This window comes from Pleurodeles waltl, chromosome 7, assembly GCF_031143425.1.
Source record: "Pleurodeles waltl isolate 20211129_DDA chromosome 7, aPleWal1.hap1.20221129, whole genome shotgun sequence".
Taxonomy (NCBI): Eukaryota; Metazoa; Chordata; class Amphibia; order Caudata; family Salamandridae; genus Pleurodeles; species Pleurodeles waltl.
In genome coordinates this window covers 842,880,013-842,898,004 of record NC_090446.1, presented here as the reverse complement: position 1 = coordinate 842,898,004, position 17,992 = coordinate 842,880,013, and the positions used below count along the sequence as shown (strand labels likewise).

Sequence of the window (17,992 nt, the reverse complement as noted above, 5' to 3'; positions counted from 1 at the left end):
CTTTTAAAACAAACGAAATGTATCAATTGAAGTGGAGAACATATATGGTTGGCGACCAACTGTTTGTAGGGTTTACTGAACCAGAGAAGGGGAAAGCAGTGCAGCAACTGACCATCTCCAGGTGGATTGTACTCTGCATTAAGGTTTGCTACACCTTTGCCAGGAAACAACCCTTTGAGGACTTGCTGGGCTCAATCCACCATGACCAAACTGCATCTACTACGTTAGCTCAGAGTTCTAGTCTTTGATATGTCAGGCTGTTATGTGGGCATCCTTGTGCACGTTTGCCAAACATTGACAGTCCGGTCCATCGTGACTGGCACTTTTTCCCAAGACATTTTGGTATAAGCAAGTTCGCTGGCCCACCTACGGTATCTAATCAAAAGATGAGAAATTTTGAGCTGGATGTTTCTATCAGATGACCAAGTTACTTTAACACTATGTCTGGGAGAGACACTTAGCTAGCTGCAGATTCCTTACTTAACCTCATTCTCCCTGTTCTGCATCTACTTTTCAACCTAAAAAAGGCCTTTGTAGGCCTTTGGTATCTGCTTTCTGGTCGATCCACCTTTTGACGTGGCTCCATATTTCTGGCATCAAAATAGTCACAAAAAGAAACTGATGGTTCACTGGGGTGGCACAGATGTAGGCACTGCGCATAACATATCGGGTGTGACTGACGCAAAGCAGTATGCTTCCTACTGGCCTGCAGGGGTACTGCTCAATATTTACTGGATCCAGACTGCCGCCTGGAGAATATTTTAAGGTAAGGTATCTGTGGCTAGATAATCTTTACCCAATGAGGTGTTAACAGATGTAAGTAACATGTTCTTCACTACCAAAATGTTCTGCCTTTTTTGCATAGCTTCAAAAGAAACCTCAAAATGTTGGATAACACTCCCACCTTCTTTACTGAGGGTTTCTTTATTTTTAGTTTAACATTAGTTTCAGAACCAGTCCACACAACTGTTCCAGTGTCATCCCACGCAAGAAAGGAAGGGATTTTAGGAGGTTAAGTGACATCTCAGCTGGGCCGTCAGAAGTAAAGTCAGACTCCTAAAGCTGAATTGAGTTCAGCCTCGCAGAATTTGTGTTGGGACAACTTCTGAATCTTTCATCCCCATTATAAACCCCACCCACTGTCCAACACTAATGTGGATTAAGTGAAGCTGCCTACAAAATTACTCACCCCTGTGTGATCATTTAATTAAGGGTGTTAATCTGGCCTGCCTGGTGTCATTTGCTACACCTTCACCAGAGTAAAGGACCTCAATGCATTGACAAACATGCCAGTGAGGGGTCCAGCTGAGGGGTAAGTTTCATCACTACTCTATGCCTCAAGTCAGTCTCACTACAGGATTGACATACTTATGTTCTGATACAAGTCACACCAGTGGCAACTTAAGTTGGCATCTGTTGTGATACAAGCATTTGATCAAAAGGGTCTAGGTGAAACTTGTGTCTAAATTAGCTTATTTCTAATGTAGATTTTTCTGGATTTTCTTTCCAGTACTTTGCAATTGGTTGTCATCTGTCGTGCCTTCCTCGATTAAATATTAAATGAATACTTACACTTGAGGTTCTGTTAAATAGTATGTTTCCTTTGTTCTTGCATTCTTTAATTTCTTTTTTTGGTAATACATCCCTGAATCACATATTGAAGTAGAGTAAATAACTTGGCCATTGTTTTTTATTGTTTTTATTCACTGTGATTCGTTCTTTTCAGTAGCCAGTTATTTTGATTTGCAAAATGCAAACCTTTTGCTATCAAACTTATGGAATTTGTGTTGGGTGGTTAGTTAAATTTTTCAGTTTCTCGTTACAGAGTAGCCACTGATCAGGCAAAAGAAAAGCTGGCTGAAGAAAAGGCAGAAACTGAGAAAAAGCTGTTGGAGCATCTAGCTGAAATGAAGTAAAGTTATTACTGTACTCAAATTCTCCTTCTGTTTTTCCTTTGGCCCAATGTTGCTTAATTGTGGTTCTTACTAAAGGTTAAATGATGTACTGGTGTGAATTGGTTGGTACGATACTGTCACAGTAGCTGAAATGCTAGATTTTCTACCACAGCTGCCGCAACCTCCATGGCCGTCCAACTACCTGCCACATTGCACATCCCTTTTAAAAACTAGGATTGCTCTAGAAATCCAACCTAATAAGCTGTGGGACCTAATGGCAGGCAAGAAGAAGGTTTAATACTTGCATTGTATGAGGCACGGAGCAATGTCATCAAAGCGAGAATATATGTTTTAGTAGTGCCTTTCCTACCTGTGTGGTTTAGAGTAAATAAGCTGTATAGTGGTTCTATGAAATCCAAATATTGCTCATTTTCCCCATCTTCTGATAAACCCCAGTTGCCTTTTCTAACAGCCCCAGAAGCAGATTATGGTACTTGGCCATCCTACTTGAACAGCTGCCACTAGCTGTATCTTTGCTCCTCCTTAAATGAGTATAAAAAGGGAATTGGCAATGCTAAAGCGAATTACTTTGCCACAGCAATTTTAGCTGGTTCCAATAAAACTAAGAATATTTTTTACCTTGTGCAGGAGGCATCTAATTCAGAATGTCTGAAAAGGGATATTATTCCCTCCAAAGAATTGCGATAACAGTGCAGTCTTACTTGAAGAAAATGTTGCTAGTATTCTAATGGATATTAGGGGTCCTTTACATCCTAGCCATTTCTCTCCAGATATGTTGTGCCCAGAGAATGGAAAGAGGGTGGATCTTATTCCACACTTCACTAGTAATCCACAGTCATGAAAACCTCAAGGTAATCTGGACTGTTTTGAAGCTATGACAGACCTAGCTGCAGATAGAAAGCAGTCCTCTATTTCATCTGGCTTTCTGCTTGACCCTTTACCAGACAAGATTTGGAAAAGTCTATCTGGGGGGGGACAGTTTCTGCCATTATGACAGATCTGTAATCAATCCTTAAACTCTGGTCTATAGTACCATCCGCATGAGAGCCATTGTCTCCCCTATCCTGAATGAACCCTCCTTGGATCTGGAGGCTCCTAGTAACTACCGGACAATATCGGTTGCCTTTTCCTAGTAAACGTCTGGAGCAACAGGTTTGCAAAAAGCTCTAATTTCATTTAGCAACATGATCTTTTAGAACAGGAAGAGTTCAGCTTTAGAACAAGACATGAGACTGAGACAGCCCTACTCCTAGCCTTGGATGAATTACGGATGATAGTCGATTGCAGCCAATGTGCAGTTCTGGATCCATTTGCAGCGTTCGACAATGTCACCCACAGCACACTGATTAACAGACTTGCATCGTGGGAACTGGAGGAACAGCCTTAGAATGGCTGCACTCCTATTTATCTGATCGCAGCAAAACAGTAGCCCTTCCACCTTTCAGGTCTAACTTTAGGAAGTTGGGAAATGGCGTTCCCTAAGGGTCCGCCCTGAGCCCCATTCTGTTCAGCCTCTATCAGAGATCCCTTATCACTCTTATTAATTAAATCTCATGGTTTTGAGTAGTCCACTACACTGATGATACTCAGCTGATGCTATGAAGGATATTGCACTATGACTGAACTCCAACTCTATCAAATTCAACAGCAAGAAAAATCCCTGCAGAAGAAAGCGAAAAAGGATGCTGAAGAAAGGGCAGAGAAGATAAAGAAACAGACAAAATCTCTTGGAGAAAATCCCAGAGGAAAAAGTACCTGAAGGTAGCCCCGACGTCAAAATAACGATCTAGGGCCAGCCACGAACAAGAGCCCCACGAATCGCAGACCAGGGAAGGCTAGGCGCCTACACAGGCAAATCTCTCCACGGGGAAAGAAACCCAGAAACAATCAGAGGAATGAATGCCGAAAAAAAAAAAAAAAAAAAAAAAACAGTCAACAGCACAGGACTTTGAAAAGGTATCTGATGTTGAGGGGAAAAAGGCATTGTCTAGAGGCTGAAATGGCAGCACTATTGCAAAGAGTTCAACACACTAGAGCAATTCTAAATCACACCAAATTCCTCGACTGCCACGGACATCTGAGAGGATGAGAACGAGCTTGAGGCACTGGCAACCCGTGAGCTGCTCCAAGGAGAGGAGGTCTTCTACGACCCCGAAGAGGAGGAAGCAGTGGGGAGTTTTGATGATGATTGGAATGACCTTTAAACGGAGAGCCCAGAAGAAGTCGAAGGCTACCGCTCAAAGCCTTTGCCCCGGACTACATCACATGCTACAACAGCTTAGTGAAGAGGGCAGCAGACGCATTTGGACTACCCCTGGAAGAAAAAGGGAGCTTCCTACTGGAAACCCTCTTGCTATCAAGCAAGGGAAATCTATCTCCCCATGCTACCCAGCATACTGGTTCAGGGTAAGGAGGCCTTCAGAGAACCTGTGGTAGCAACAGGGGTAACACCAAGGGTGGAGAAATACAAGCCTTCTCCAAAAGACCCCAAAATATTAAGGGGAACACAGTGGCGACTCAATCATTGTCAAACCAGCAAGGAGGAGAAGCAATGCACACCCCTCCCAAGGCTGCCTCCAGAAAGGGAAAGCAGTAGACTGGACATGGTGGGGAGAAAGATGGGGAGAAGTGGCAACACAGTAGCATACATCTAACGGTCTTCTCCACAGATATGGCCACCAGCAGTGGGACAAAATCAAAGAGCTAATGAGAACTTCCAGAAGGAGATAAGAAAAAAGATAAGAAAAAAGCAAAACCAATTACATAGGAGGGGAAAGACCTAGCCAATGCCTGCTTTAAATTGGCACTGGATGTCAGACTCAGTCAAATGTGCACAGGAACACTAAGGAGGCATGCATGGCCTAGGATATCCTTTTCAAGTCCCTCACTGGGGTGGCCTTGTTTGGCCAAGAAGTGCATGAGTCCTTGCAACAAATCAAAAAGGACAACGAAACAGCAAAGGCTATGGGGAACACTCCATTACAGAGGTAACTTCAGAAGAGGAAACACCAGTAGAAGGCCCACAGGAAGGAAAGCCTTTGCGGCAGGACAGCAGCAACAGTCCCAGGGGAGAACCCAACAAAGTGGCCAACAGACCAGATACCAGCAATGGCAACACCACGCGAGACAACCTGGGAGAGGGTGAGGAGGGGGGCTAAAAGTCCCCATGACTCTACCTGTAAGTGTTTGGCCCCTCGCGGCGAAGGATGGACTAAGCTCCTCTGATACAATCTGCAATCGAGGAGTCAATTTTGATAATATACTGCCTCCTTGTAGTAGGGTGACCAGAATTTTAAAGCCAAAAACAGATATTTCACAAATAGGACTACAATTTTACTTCAGCCATGTGCACAGAATGACCGCTCTTAGCTTCAACGGTAGAGAAGAGGCAATACAAATAAAAATTAAGTTTTAAAGCCAGTGTAATATCAGTTCATTAAATTGCAAGCTGATACAAACCTGCCTACTATCTCAGCTTTGGAAAACAAAATCACCTCCCACTGTTTTCAGTCGACCCTCTCTAAAAACTGGGACATGAGCTAAATTTCCTGAAATCTACTGGGACAGCTGGTGAAAACAGACGTCCTGGCAAAAGTAGTTAGGACTTGCTGTTCACTACTGCGGGGTTTGTGGAAGGTGCTTCCTCTGCTCTCACACAGTGTGGAACCTCTCATGGTCCGCTGTGTAATCGTGAGCAGGCTTGACTATTGCAATTCTCTCCTGTGGGTGGGGTGGGGTAGGGGGTGGGGGGGGGGCAGGCGGGCGTGGTGCTGAATATTTAATGGACAGACTATGCTGCGGCTAAGCTGGCTTTGAATCGCACCAGAAGGTTTGCTGCTTCAGCTGTCTTAAGGAGCTCCATTAGCTGCAGGTCACAGAATAGCTTTTAAATCTTTGCCTGGTCTTTAAAGCCTTACATGGGCTGGGGCCAATCCCTCTGCAGGATCATTTTTTAGGGTCGAGCCTGCGTTACATGCGTATCGCAGCGAGACGCTTTAGGGTTTAGAAAAGGGCTCGGAGCCCTGTCATCACGTCAGTATTTTTCATTGGTTCGTGGGCTTGCCTAATAAAAATCTGCTTGCTTTCATTAGTCGAAGGCATGCATACGTCATGCCTTTTCCAGTGGCTAGCCCTCCTCGAGCGCATCGACCAAGTACAGAAAACATGCGAGGCTCGCTGTTTTCTGTCCAGCTCGTGGACTACTTTTCTCTAATTTACTAGCGCGATTTCGCTTGGCAGAAGTCGAGCGCTTTACGTAGTTAATTGCACTTTCGGGTTACGTACATAAATGCGCTTTTGCCGATAGGTGAAAAGTCGGGTTAGGAGGTTACGCTATCCGCTCTAACAAGAGCAAACACGAGACCCGTTGCATTGCAAATGCTTGTCTAATTATGTCCCAGGGAGAAATCTTTGCTCCTCATCAGCTTTCCTAAGGCTAAGAAATCAAGAGTGTTTTACAAGCTTTTTCAGTCAAATCTGCGCAATTATGGAACCACCTCCCCTCAAAGTATATATTTTTTTTTTTTTGTCTTTCAGGAAAGCTCTGAAGACCTGGTTTCCTCCCGTAATCTGCTTTAATCTGCCTTTCCTTTTGAATGGATTGTGCTATGTTCTCCTTTCCGGTTCCCTAGGCCCCTAGTGCCTTGATACCTTTTGGGTGTATTGTGTACTTTAAAAACGTTTATAACATAACATTTGTCTCTAGTAAATGGAAACTTTTTAAAATGTCAGTCGTCCTTCTAAACCAAGAAATGCTAGTATGAATGAGAGTTGAACTTGCCATTCTGCTCCCAGTGCAGTAGGGTGCTTTCTGTATTTTCTAATGCCTGTTTTATCAGTCACTTCATGATTAGTGATATTTGCTTTTAACTTTACAGCCGTGTGTCAGAACAAGTAGAAATATACAAACTCGAGCTGGCCCAGTCTGAGCAATTGCTGAAGGCAAAGGATCAGTCTAGTTTGACACAGAAGAATAATTTCCTTGCGAAAGAAGCAGAGTTTTCTGAACAAATAAAAGATCTGAAAAAGAGATGCCAGGCTCTTCAACAAGAAAAAGGTACTTGCTTTCCTTCAATCTTGTTTCTAAAAATGGGACTTTTCCAATCTAAATCTCACTTTAACATACTGCCATAACAAAAAGTGTTCTGTATTAGCAAATCTTTCCAGCATTGCTTATATGTGTACGTACAGATAAAATCCGTTCGAAGCTAGGTCGCTGAATTTTTCAAACTGATCACCTGTACAAGCTACTCTTTCTTAGTGCTTGCAGAAGCTAGCCCTTTTTCTGATTTGAGGTGTGTGTGTGTGTGTGTGTGAGAGAAACCATATCCTGTCTACTGCCAAAGGTGCTTATTGTTAAAGCTAATGTAAGGCTGTTCAAATTGTACCACGTCTCTGCAACATAGTTGACCTTTCAGTAGTTGCAAGTGAAAGACCATGTCTGGTTTTTGTCTTTTGTGAATTGTTTCTACAGTTTAGGTATAGACCTTTTCTGTCCAGAGTACGAAATAAGTCTGACTGTCCAGGATTTAAAGGTCTTCACTAGTTTCTTCTGACCTAGAACACATTTTGACTTTCATTTTAGGAGGCAGTGGATAGGTGTTTAGGGGAAAGTGTATGGGACTTGTTTCCCCTCGATGTTATGAAGTGAGTAAGTTTAACATCTTTAAGTATGAGGTTTTTTCCCCTTCCCACAGAAGTCACCTGTAATTGCAAGCAGGCAGCACTTGAGTTTGCCTGCATTTTATAGTTTTCTAGTTAAATGGTTGAAGCTTGAATTTATATTTATCTGCTGTAGATTGAATCTTTCATAGTGGAGAATCTGATGTAGAGTAAATGAGGAAATGTGTTTACTTGTGACCTCACTTGTTTAAAGTTTGTGATTAAGTTGGATCCTAAGGCTCCTCCACACTAAGCCTTTTCTTTGCTATCGCTCATTTAAACCCATTGGTTTAATGTAAAGAGGAGACGCACAGTATTTCGTTCATGTTTGTCAGTATAAAGAGTAACAAAATGGTGCTTTTTAGATTGACAAAGGCTGTTGATCTGCTGAAACGCGTCTGGGTTATGCACTGATAATTACCTCACAAAGTACAGCACTCCTATCTTTGATAACCTCATTGATAGTCACTGTAAGGTCTGCAGTAAAATTATTGATCACATACCTGTGCATGGCAGCGGCAGGAGTTATACTTGCCTTAGAGCATGATTTATAGTTACTTGAGGTAACTCTTACCATAACTGGTGAATTTCTATGGTTTCATGCGTTTAAAATGTGAGTCTCACTGTAACGTCCCTGTAATAGGTGTTTTATTTTATAAGTAAATATATTACTAGGCCCCATAGCTGTTCTTAAAAACAATGTAAATGGTCTCATTGTTACTGCAAATATGTAAGTCATCTCTTCATCAGGCATTAGAACCCTAAGGCAGGGTGTATCATATTTTACGTGAGGACATATCTGCATGAGCAGATATGCCCCTGGGATGTCTAGTTCTATTAATGTATATTACAAGTAAACAGGGAAGCCATCTTAAGGTATGTGCTGGGCTCTGGTCATCACTAGTTGCCCAGCTACATAATGACTTCAATGAAGCCTATGGTGTCTGATAGCAAACACTTCATCTTAATAAATCCATATTGATGCTAGTATTGGATTTATCACCTGCACCCAGAGGGCACCTTAGAGGTGCCCCTTGAAAACCCAACAGTCCTCTAATGTGCAGACTGGTATCGGCCAGCCTGCCACCAGGGATAAACCTCTGACCCCGTGGAGGTGAGGGTCTGTGCTCGGAGGACAAACTGTGTCTCCACCGGAGGATTGTGTTAGCACCTCCTCCTCCAGCAGGATGGCTTGTGAATCTGCATACCAAGGCCAGGGACTTCAAACGTCCCTGCTGTCTGATATGTGGCACTGGCTTCCCCCATATCATGAGCATATAACTGGTCAGTAATATATAGTTAGTATCATTCCAACCCATAGTGTTGGTACGTGAAGATGATTGTATCTTCATGCTTATTTGAGTAGCTCTATTAGTAGTTTTTCTCTATACTGGCTTCCCCCAGATCTGAAAGATGCTGCGTGAGAACTGAGGACTAGCAATGGGCTTTGGCACCAAACCCTACCTACCTGCTTCTGTCATGACAGATGCAAGGAATCAGTCTTGTCCTGAAGCTGTGCATCATCCTGAAGCCTTGGAGAGCCACCAGCATTTTGCTAACTGACTAGCATCTCCCTTGAACCTGCAGGCACTGGCCCCCAAACGTCTGGTCCACCGATCTGCTGGCCACCAGTTCCACCAATGCAGCAGCTGCCCGGAAGGTCACCGTGGTCCAGGAGGTCTGCTCGATCTCCCCACGAAGTTTGGAGACGGTAAGGGCCACCCTGCACCAATGCCCTTGCAGCAGCCAAGGCTTGTTCATTATCCAGCACGGACACCAACAAGGCCAACCTACTGAAGTGGGACTTCGGCACCAGAGAGGCCACTAAGACTGGCCCTGCTGTCCTGTTTTGCCCTCAATCCAGGTCGACCCTAAAAGTGAGGGCCTCCATTGCTAGCAACCTGCCAGACAAAACCTCTGCACCCAGCCCCTCAGCCAGAGTCTGACTGCTCCCTTGCTCTGGTGAACCTCAAGAATTGAGGCTCACCCTGCAGGTTCCAACTGACTTGTCCTCCAAGTCTCAACTTGCTGCATTTTTTCTGCTAGCTGTTTCCTCTTTAGACTTCAGTGATGGCGTCTGAGGCCACCCTTGTGACCAGCACCTCTGCAACCGGACACACCAGGACAGGTAAACCCGAACTGTTGGTGCCTCCAGGGACCTTGGCCCCTACTTACTTCAAATCCAGAAGAACAGTCCTCTACATTGTTTGTAAGTAGCCCTATGCAGTGTATGTTCTCCCCATAGGATAACATTACTCTGTTCGAGACTCATGCCGCAGATTTGACAACTGTATTTTCTATACTTTAAAAACATTGCTAACTCAGAAGTTCTTACCACCCCTTGTAGATTTTGTTGCCTAAAATAATATAGAAATCTGTTTTTCTAAATTGGTGTTGGATTTTCTCATTTGGATGTCTCGTTTGACTGAGTGCAACACATGTCCAGCACTCCTCTGTCCCTGGCTGCTCGACCAACCTACCACAAAAAGAGCACCTTGGGATTGTTAAAGCAAGCCTCTATACTAATAAGGTATACCTGGATGCTCTTCACAGTATAATTCATTTTGGTATACTATACGTAGCCAGATGTGTATTTATGTATGCATGCCTATATATGTCCAATCTGTTTTATGTAATCTACCATGTTTTCTTGATTTTTTTGTAATTATTTTTAGTAGTATTTGTTCATCTTAAACAATCTGTAACTTCTGTGTAAGAAAATTTCTCTTAAGTGCTCTTGCACCGCTCCATAATGTGTACTATAGAAATAGTTATGTACCGTGGGATTATTCCAGCGTCTTGTATGTAACAGTAAATCTCTTTTGCTTTTGACCTCTTATGGGAAAGCATAGGTGTAGGAAAGTAGCCTCTTCCTAGTTTGGTTACCCCCACTTTTGGCCTGTTTGTCAGTGTGTTTGATTTGTGTTCACTGGGATCCTGCTAAACTGGACCCCAGGGACTGTGCTCACTCCTCTAAATTTGGTTGCTGGTAACTTTTTAATCCCCACAATTGGCATACTGGTGCCCATATGTAAGTCCCTAGTATATGGTACCTAGATACCCAAGGCATTGGTATCCAGGGGATCCCTGTGGGCTGCAGAAGTTATTCTGCCACCCATAGGGAGCCCATGCAAAGGGTTGTGCAGGCCTGCCATTGCAGCCTGAGTGAAACAGGTGCATGTCACTACAGGTCAATACACCAAGTCACTAAGTCACCCCTATGGTGGGCAGCCTCAGCCCAGAGGGCAGGGTGCAGACATCTGAGTGTGAGGGCACCCATGCAGAAGTGCCTCCCCAAACTCCAGATCCATTTTCCTGGACTTTGTGAGTGCGGGGGACTCCATTTTACGAGTGTACTGGACATATGTCACTACCTATGTCGAGCTACATAATGGTAGCTCCGAACATGGGCATGTTTGTTATCAAACATGTCTGAATCATACCCCAATACTGTTGCAAGTATTGGAAGTATTGGAAGTATAATTCCATGCCTGGGGGCTCCTTAGATCTCCAACATTGCTACAATCAGTCTTAAAGGTTTTCCAGGCAGCCCAGCCGCTGCCACCCCTCAGACAGGTTTCTGCCCTCCTGCCTCTTGCTCTGATCAAGCCCAGGAAGGCAGATCAAAGGATTTCCTTTGGGAGAAGGAGGAAACACACTCTGCCTTTGGAAATAGGACTGACTGGCTTGGGAGTAGCCTCCCCAAACCACTGGTTTTCTTTGAAGGCACATTTAGTGCCCTCCATACATAAACCAGTCCACACTGATTCAGGGACCTCCAGTCCCTGCTCTGGCACGAAACTGGACAATGGAAGGGGGAGTGGCCTCTCCCCTGCCCAACATGACCCCAGGGGTGGTGCCCAGAACTCCTCCAGAGGGTCCCTGCATTCTGCCATCTGGTTTCCAAGATTGGCAGGGAACTCTGGGAGCAACTGAGTGGCCAGGCAGGTAATGTCGGAGCCCCCTGCTTGATAGGTGCTTACCTGGTTGGGTGACCAATTCCCCTTTCAGGGCTATATAGGGTCCCACTCTTTGGTGGGTCCTCAGATTCGGCTTGCTAGATTCCAGCAGGGCTCCTCTGCAACCTTCATTCTGATTTCTGTCCTCCGGAACTGCGACTGGAACTTCCAGGGCCCGACAAGCTGCTTCCAATAAGAAAGGACTCTTCAGCAACATTGTTTCCAGGGCTCCTGCCAGCTTTGCAACAATTTCCTTCCTTGCCATGCATCCTCAGAAGACTGCACAAGAAGGAAGAATCTCCCTTGGAGTGGAGCAGCTGCTCCCCTGCAACCGCAGGCAGCGACTACAAGTGACAACCGGCTGCCTGAATCCCCTTTGTTGCTGATCTGCGTGGATCCTGCGTCACAGGTGGTGGTCTGGAGTAGTCCTCTTGCTCCTTGATTCAGTTTGTCAGCTGTCTTACTTTAGTGGAAGTAAGCCTTTGCCTTCCCATGCAGGAAAAGTACCCCCTGTCCACTGTGTCTCTTGCAGCTGTCAGGGCTTGTTTGCATCTCCTCCAAGTGATCTTCAGGCAACGTGTAACTCCAGCCCCCAGCACTCCTGCAGTTGGAGATCCACTTTTGTAGTGCTGTGTGGGCTCCTTCTTTTACTCCTGTGTCCTCTTCTCACCACTTACTGCCCCCCAACTCTTCCCTCCTCCCCTTCCCCCTTGGGTTGAGTACTCCTGGACCTTGCTGGTCCTCAGCAGCACCTCTTTTCCACTAACTGCTAGTTTGCTTTTGCCATGGCTTGTTGGTGGAAATCCTGTCTGCAATCTTCCTTCCAGCGTGAGACATCTTCTGCATCCATCAGGAACTCTTCTCGTACCGTCAACCAACTCCTGCATCCACAGCTGCGTGGGTAGTACTGCCTACTCATCCTGGACTCCACTGTGACTCTTGGACTTGGTCCCCTCTCTCCACAGCTAGTTTTCTTGCAGTCTTCTCCGGGTGTCTTCGTTTTCTTCGTTTCCTCCTGTTGGGTGGTTTGGGGAAAATCTAATGTTTTACTCCTGCTTTTCTGTTCAGTGGAGGGTACTGTTACTTACCTTTGTGGTTTTCCGATACCCCAAGCTCTCCTCTACAGTTTACTTACCTAGGTTTGCAATCCCTAGAGTCACTATTAGTTATTGCTATATGCACTGTTTTCTAACCTTTTCTTTGTCTATTTCTGATTGCCAGTGTGTATATTTAGTGTATTACTTACCTCCTAAGGTTGGGTCACCTGCCTATTTTTGGCACAAGTCACCACAGAATATTAAAGTATCTAACTGTTTTCTTTCATGTGTGTAAGTACTGTGTGACTACAGTGGTATTGCTTGAGCTTTGCATGTCTCCTAGATAAGCCTTGGCTGCTGATCCACAGCTACGTCTAGAGAGCCTGGCTTCTAGACATAGCCTACACTTGACTAAAAAGGGATACCTGGACCCGGTATAAGGTGTAAGTACCATAGGTACCCACCACACACCAGGCCAGCTTCCTACAGTAGGTGTTTCCAAACTGAATTTTCCTGTACTAAGAATTTGCTATTGATCTTTTAAACATGCTTGTATTTGGTCACACAGATTAAATATTAATTAGCGGTTATTTCAAAATGCCAGAGTACCTCCCTATTGTTCCATGCTCTGTTCCATGACTTTTTGATTATAGGTTTGCGATATTCTTGCTGTTTGATGTTCAAGGCATACTTCATGTTGGACAGTCCATCACCCTCACATTGTTTGCTTTGCCTCTCAGGAGTTGACATCTGCGGCACCCCAAGATAGTGAGTTTTTACATCAGTCGCACAAAAGGTCAATGGGAGAATGTTTTTGTGAGGTTCTCTGGGGGCAAGCAACGCTGGTCCAGAAAAGGACTTTGTGTAGGTGGATAGTTCTCTGCATTAATAGCTGCTAAGCATTGGCCACGATACAGCCTCCAGAAAGAAAGAACTTATTCCACCAGGGCCAATATGCTTCCACTGTCTTGGTACATTTAGTGCCTGTTAATATCAGGCCATGCCCTGGCTACCAGATGCTCACAGACCACTACATTTTGGTCTGAGCCCAATCCAAAGACTCTTCACCTTGGTAGGTGCTGCTTTGATATCTCTTCTAAAGTTGTGGAATAGAAGTATCCAAGTTACCTACTTTCATTAATGCTGTTTCTGGTGGATGCTCTAAATGCAGATTCCTCACCGTCTCCCTGCACCTTCCTGTTTTGAGGAATGATCTTGCCATGTAAGAATCCCGAATTGCTTATGTACACACTGGTTTCTCTGTTTGAGGGCATGTAGAGCCAGGAAAGGAACATATGGGAGTATTCGGGGATATTTAGCTTATGTCTGCAGCAACTCCAATTCACCCCGTAAGTGATCAGAGTCCCATGGTGCCTTCCGGCACAAGCTTTCACTACTGTGAAAGCTTTCTGGATCCTCTTTGGTGCCTGGGGATATTCTAAAGGTTTAAAGAATCTGCGATTAGTGTATTTACCAGAAAGTGTTACTGAAAGTATGCAACTTGTTAGCACATATAAACCGACACCTGTTGGCTTTGCTAATGCTTGTTAATGAAGTATTTAAAATAAAGCAAAATAAGTATTAGGGATCGGCAACTGCCCTTGGTCTGTGCAATTATTTGAATATGTTGCTCAGTTCTAGGCTGGTTGACCTATGTCTTTTTTTTTTTAAATTAAACCTTCCTTAATTCCTATCATGAGTGTTCCTCATTCAAATGGGTGCATGTCCATACCAAGCTATTTGGGTTCATATCTGGTATTGGTACCAAGTGGTCCCTAATGAGATAGATAGATAAAGATATAGATATATATAAAAGATGGTTCTCAAATGTCTAAATTCAAGAACATAATAGAGTACATATGTTAAACTTATTGCAGTTAATAGAATAAGGTATCTCCACACCCATGTTCCACACCTATACATTGCACTACTCATTGCCTCATATATCACCTAAAATCCTTGACAACAGTTATATTATTGAAGGTCCTGGGCAGTCACTTAGGTGAAGTCCAGGGGAAGAATCTGTCATTGCCAACATCACAGTTGAATGTGCTCAGCAAGTTGTAAATGCAAAGACCCTTATTTGCCATAGGTTTTGGCTATATCAAAGCTGCTGAAGGCCTTCTTTCAGTATATCTCCTAAATCTCTAGTCCTCTTCTGCTACATGAACCTGCCAAACCAACTTTGTACTCTGGGTGCAGCCAAAACCTTTGCCGATAAAGACAGGTTCTAAAGATAGTATTAGCAGACATACCCCTAAATTTGTTTGATTATATCATTTGTTCTCTTCCAGGGGATTCTCATGGTCATAAGCACTGAATATTCCCACCTACATACGAGGACCCAGAGTACATATAAAATATGTAATACATATATGTATAGCATAAAAAGTGTACGTATTATTACTTCACTATAAATATATTTTTTGCATATGTCTATGCAGCCTATATTAAAGGCTACAAATGCCCAATTTACATTGTTTTACTTTGATAAAAGTCTTACCAGACACACAATTTTGTAAGTCAGAAAGAAAGAGCATAAATTGCAAAACAACCTTTATTGAAGGGACAACTCCAAGGGAATGCAAAAGCATCTTTAGACAATAGGCTGCATTAAAGGCCTAGTAAGTGAATACTGGCACTGTGTCTTTAAGACGTTCAGGACCTACTGTATCCCATCATTCCCTAAGTGACGGGTCAGTGTTTTCTGGCTCGTTCCATGAGCGTCCTGGAGCACTATTTTTTTTGTATTTTATTTTTTACTTTTTGTCAAACTCATTTAGTAAAGAAAGGTGTGTGTGTGTGTGTGTGTGTGTGTGTGTGTGTGTGTGTGTGTGTGTGTGTGTATATATATATATATATATATATATATATATATATAATTTTTTTTTTTTTTTTAACTCTACATCTTTCTCCATCCAGAGTGATGAATGATTTTCTAACAGGAACTTAACATTTCCCTTCAGTGCCCCTCTTTTTGTCAAGTGCTATGTCTGTGGCACAAATAAGGCACAGACTGATCCTCACTTGGTCTGCATCTTGTATCTACCTGATACCCATCTGCCTGAGTCTTGCCACCTCTCTAGAAAGTTTCTTAAACTTTAAAAGATGGACAGAAAATCTGTCTCCATGGTATTCAGGAGAGAACTGGAACAGCAGGAGGACCTCTTCCATCTTCCTTAAAGAAAACTGCCTCTTCACAATGTGCTCTCCAGAGGCAGATCTCCTGACAGGTGAGAAAAAAGAACAAGATTGGCATCCAGAGATAGGAAAATCGCTGTTTGATCCCAGTCAGGATCAACATCGAAACTGCCCTCAACCATGAGGCACTCCTTTGCCTGCAAGACTATTCACAACAACAAACGTTTAGACTTCACACCAGAAAGGGCTCCATTGACTGGCAGACACTATCACAGGCCATCGAAGCCTACTTGGTCGAGGGAAGTCCCACCGTCGCTTGACTTCAACGGAAGAGAAGTCTCTGATGGCAGGTCCCAACCGGCCACAGTTGAGACAAGTACATCTGACAGACACTGTTGGCTGCTGCGCATCACTGTTCGACGTCAAGACTCTTCAGAGACGGTCTCCATCAGTGGCAACTAGGTGCTGTTCGACATCAAGGCATACTATGGCAAAGACTGTCAACGGTGTCATCACTACTCGACGTCAAGACATTTCACCGAGACAAACTCCATCTGTGGCAGCTCCATCTGTGGCAGCTAGGTGATGTTTGACTTTGAGGCAGACCTGTCGGTGGCAACAAGGTGCCAATCAACGTTGAGACAGACACCACCTAGACTCTGTTCGACGTGAAGGCCTCACCACCTAAGCATCAGGACCCATCCACAAGACAGTCGGCAACAGCACCTTGTGACTCAACATCAAGGCAATATTTCACAGCAGACAGGCCTGCTAGACGAGTGTCACAGAGAAGAGCTTCAGCTGCCTCTTTAGGAGCTTCCTCACACTCCCCTGCATGTGGACTGACACAACCAGAGGCGCCTCAGACCCCTGTTTGCTGCTCTCCATGATGGCAGGAAAGTGTCTGCAACTGGCCTGTTCCACAGAGTCCAGATTCACAATACTCGGATAGATTTGTCTTCAGTCTCCCCACAGGGACAGTGTCTCAGACACCTCCGCGAGTCAAGACTCCTCTAGCCCATTTGGTAGATGCCAGCTCTCCTAAGTCCCCAACAAGATCCAGGTTCATAGGGAGACCACTCCTCTGCACAGAACCAGGTCACAGATAAGGAGTAGATCTTGACTCAATGCAAGAACAAGATCCTCTATACCTGCTCGAAAGTCTCGATCATGACACCGTACACATTGATTTCCTACATAGTCTATGTCCACAAGTTGCTAAGGATTGTATTAGCAGACATACCTTTAAATTTGTTCAATTATATCATTTAGTTGGTTATCGTATAGCTGCAACATGCAAAAGCTAATTAATGTCATGCTTTTAGTAAAGCTGTAATTTGTGAGATCATAAATGATGTACTGTACTTTTGTTATCTGTCTTCAGAGCGTGGTTAATGCACGGGACAGGCGTGTATGTTGGTTGGCTTCTATGCTCACCTCCGTTGGGAGGTTTTAGTATCTTGACTTTAGGTTTGTAAACAGATTGGCATTTTTTGTAACTTTTTTTTGTATATTTTTATGAATTAAATTTGTGGTGTAGGAGTAACATTGAATTCTTAAATTATATGAATTTTCCCTGGTGTTGCAACTCTTAAAATACAGATGTGAAGCAAGATTTATAGAATAAGCAAATCCACAGTTTGGCTCATTCTGTTCAGTATTGGAATGTTAGTGTGTCAGCAACAACTTCGATTTGGGGAAATGCCTATTAAAAGATTATCCTCAACTGTTTAAATTGTTGAGACCTACGTTTACAGTGACTTTCTTATACTTTATCTCACTTTAGGGCATGCTGAGTGGTGCTTTTAACATTTTTTCAAATCTTGATATGTGGCATGTGAAGGAAGCTGGCTCTGTATATACTATCTCAAAGTAAGAGATAGTGTGCACTAAGTCCAAGGGTTCCCCTTAGAGGTAAGATAGTGGCAAAATGAGATAATCCTAATGCTCTATTTTGTAGTAGTGTGGTCGAGCAGTAGGCTTACCAGAGGGTAGTGTTAAGCATTTGTTGTACACATGCAGGCAATAAATGAGGAATACACACTCAAAGACTTAACTTCAGGCCAATAGTTTTTATATAGGAAAATATATTTTCTTTATTTTAGAACCACAAGATTCAAGATTTGAAGCAAATACATAAAATGCAAGGTAATCCACACATGTAAATAAGGAACTTTGAATTAGAGCAGTAACATACACAGTTTTAGTTAAAATGGCAATAAGCTATTTTAAAAGTGGACACTGCAAAAATCAACAGTTCCTGGGGGAGGTAAGTATT

At 43.6% G+C, this 17,992-nt stretch overlaps 1 protein-coding gene across 3 annotated transcripts in view; it reads left to right on the top strand.

Moving 5' to 3' along the window:
- Nucleotides 1-17,992, top strand: part of HMMR (hyaluronan mediated motility receptor) — a 261,939-nt gene that overhangs the window by 132,079 nt on the left and 111,868 nt on the right. For all 3 annotated transcript variants that reach the window (XM_069199359.1, XM_069199357.1, XM_069199358.1), the window contains exons 12-13: nucleotides 1,826-1,912; nucleotides 6,794-6,972. In XM_069199359.1, coding sequence (XP_069055460.1) covers nucleotides 1,826-1,912; nucleotides 6,794-6,972 — 266 coding nt within the window. The remainder of the gene's footprint in view (nucleotides 1-1,825; nucleotides 1,913-6,793; nucleotides 6,973-17,992) is intronic.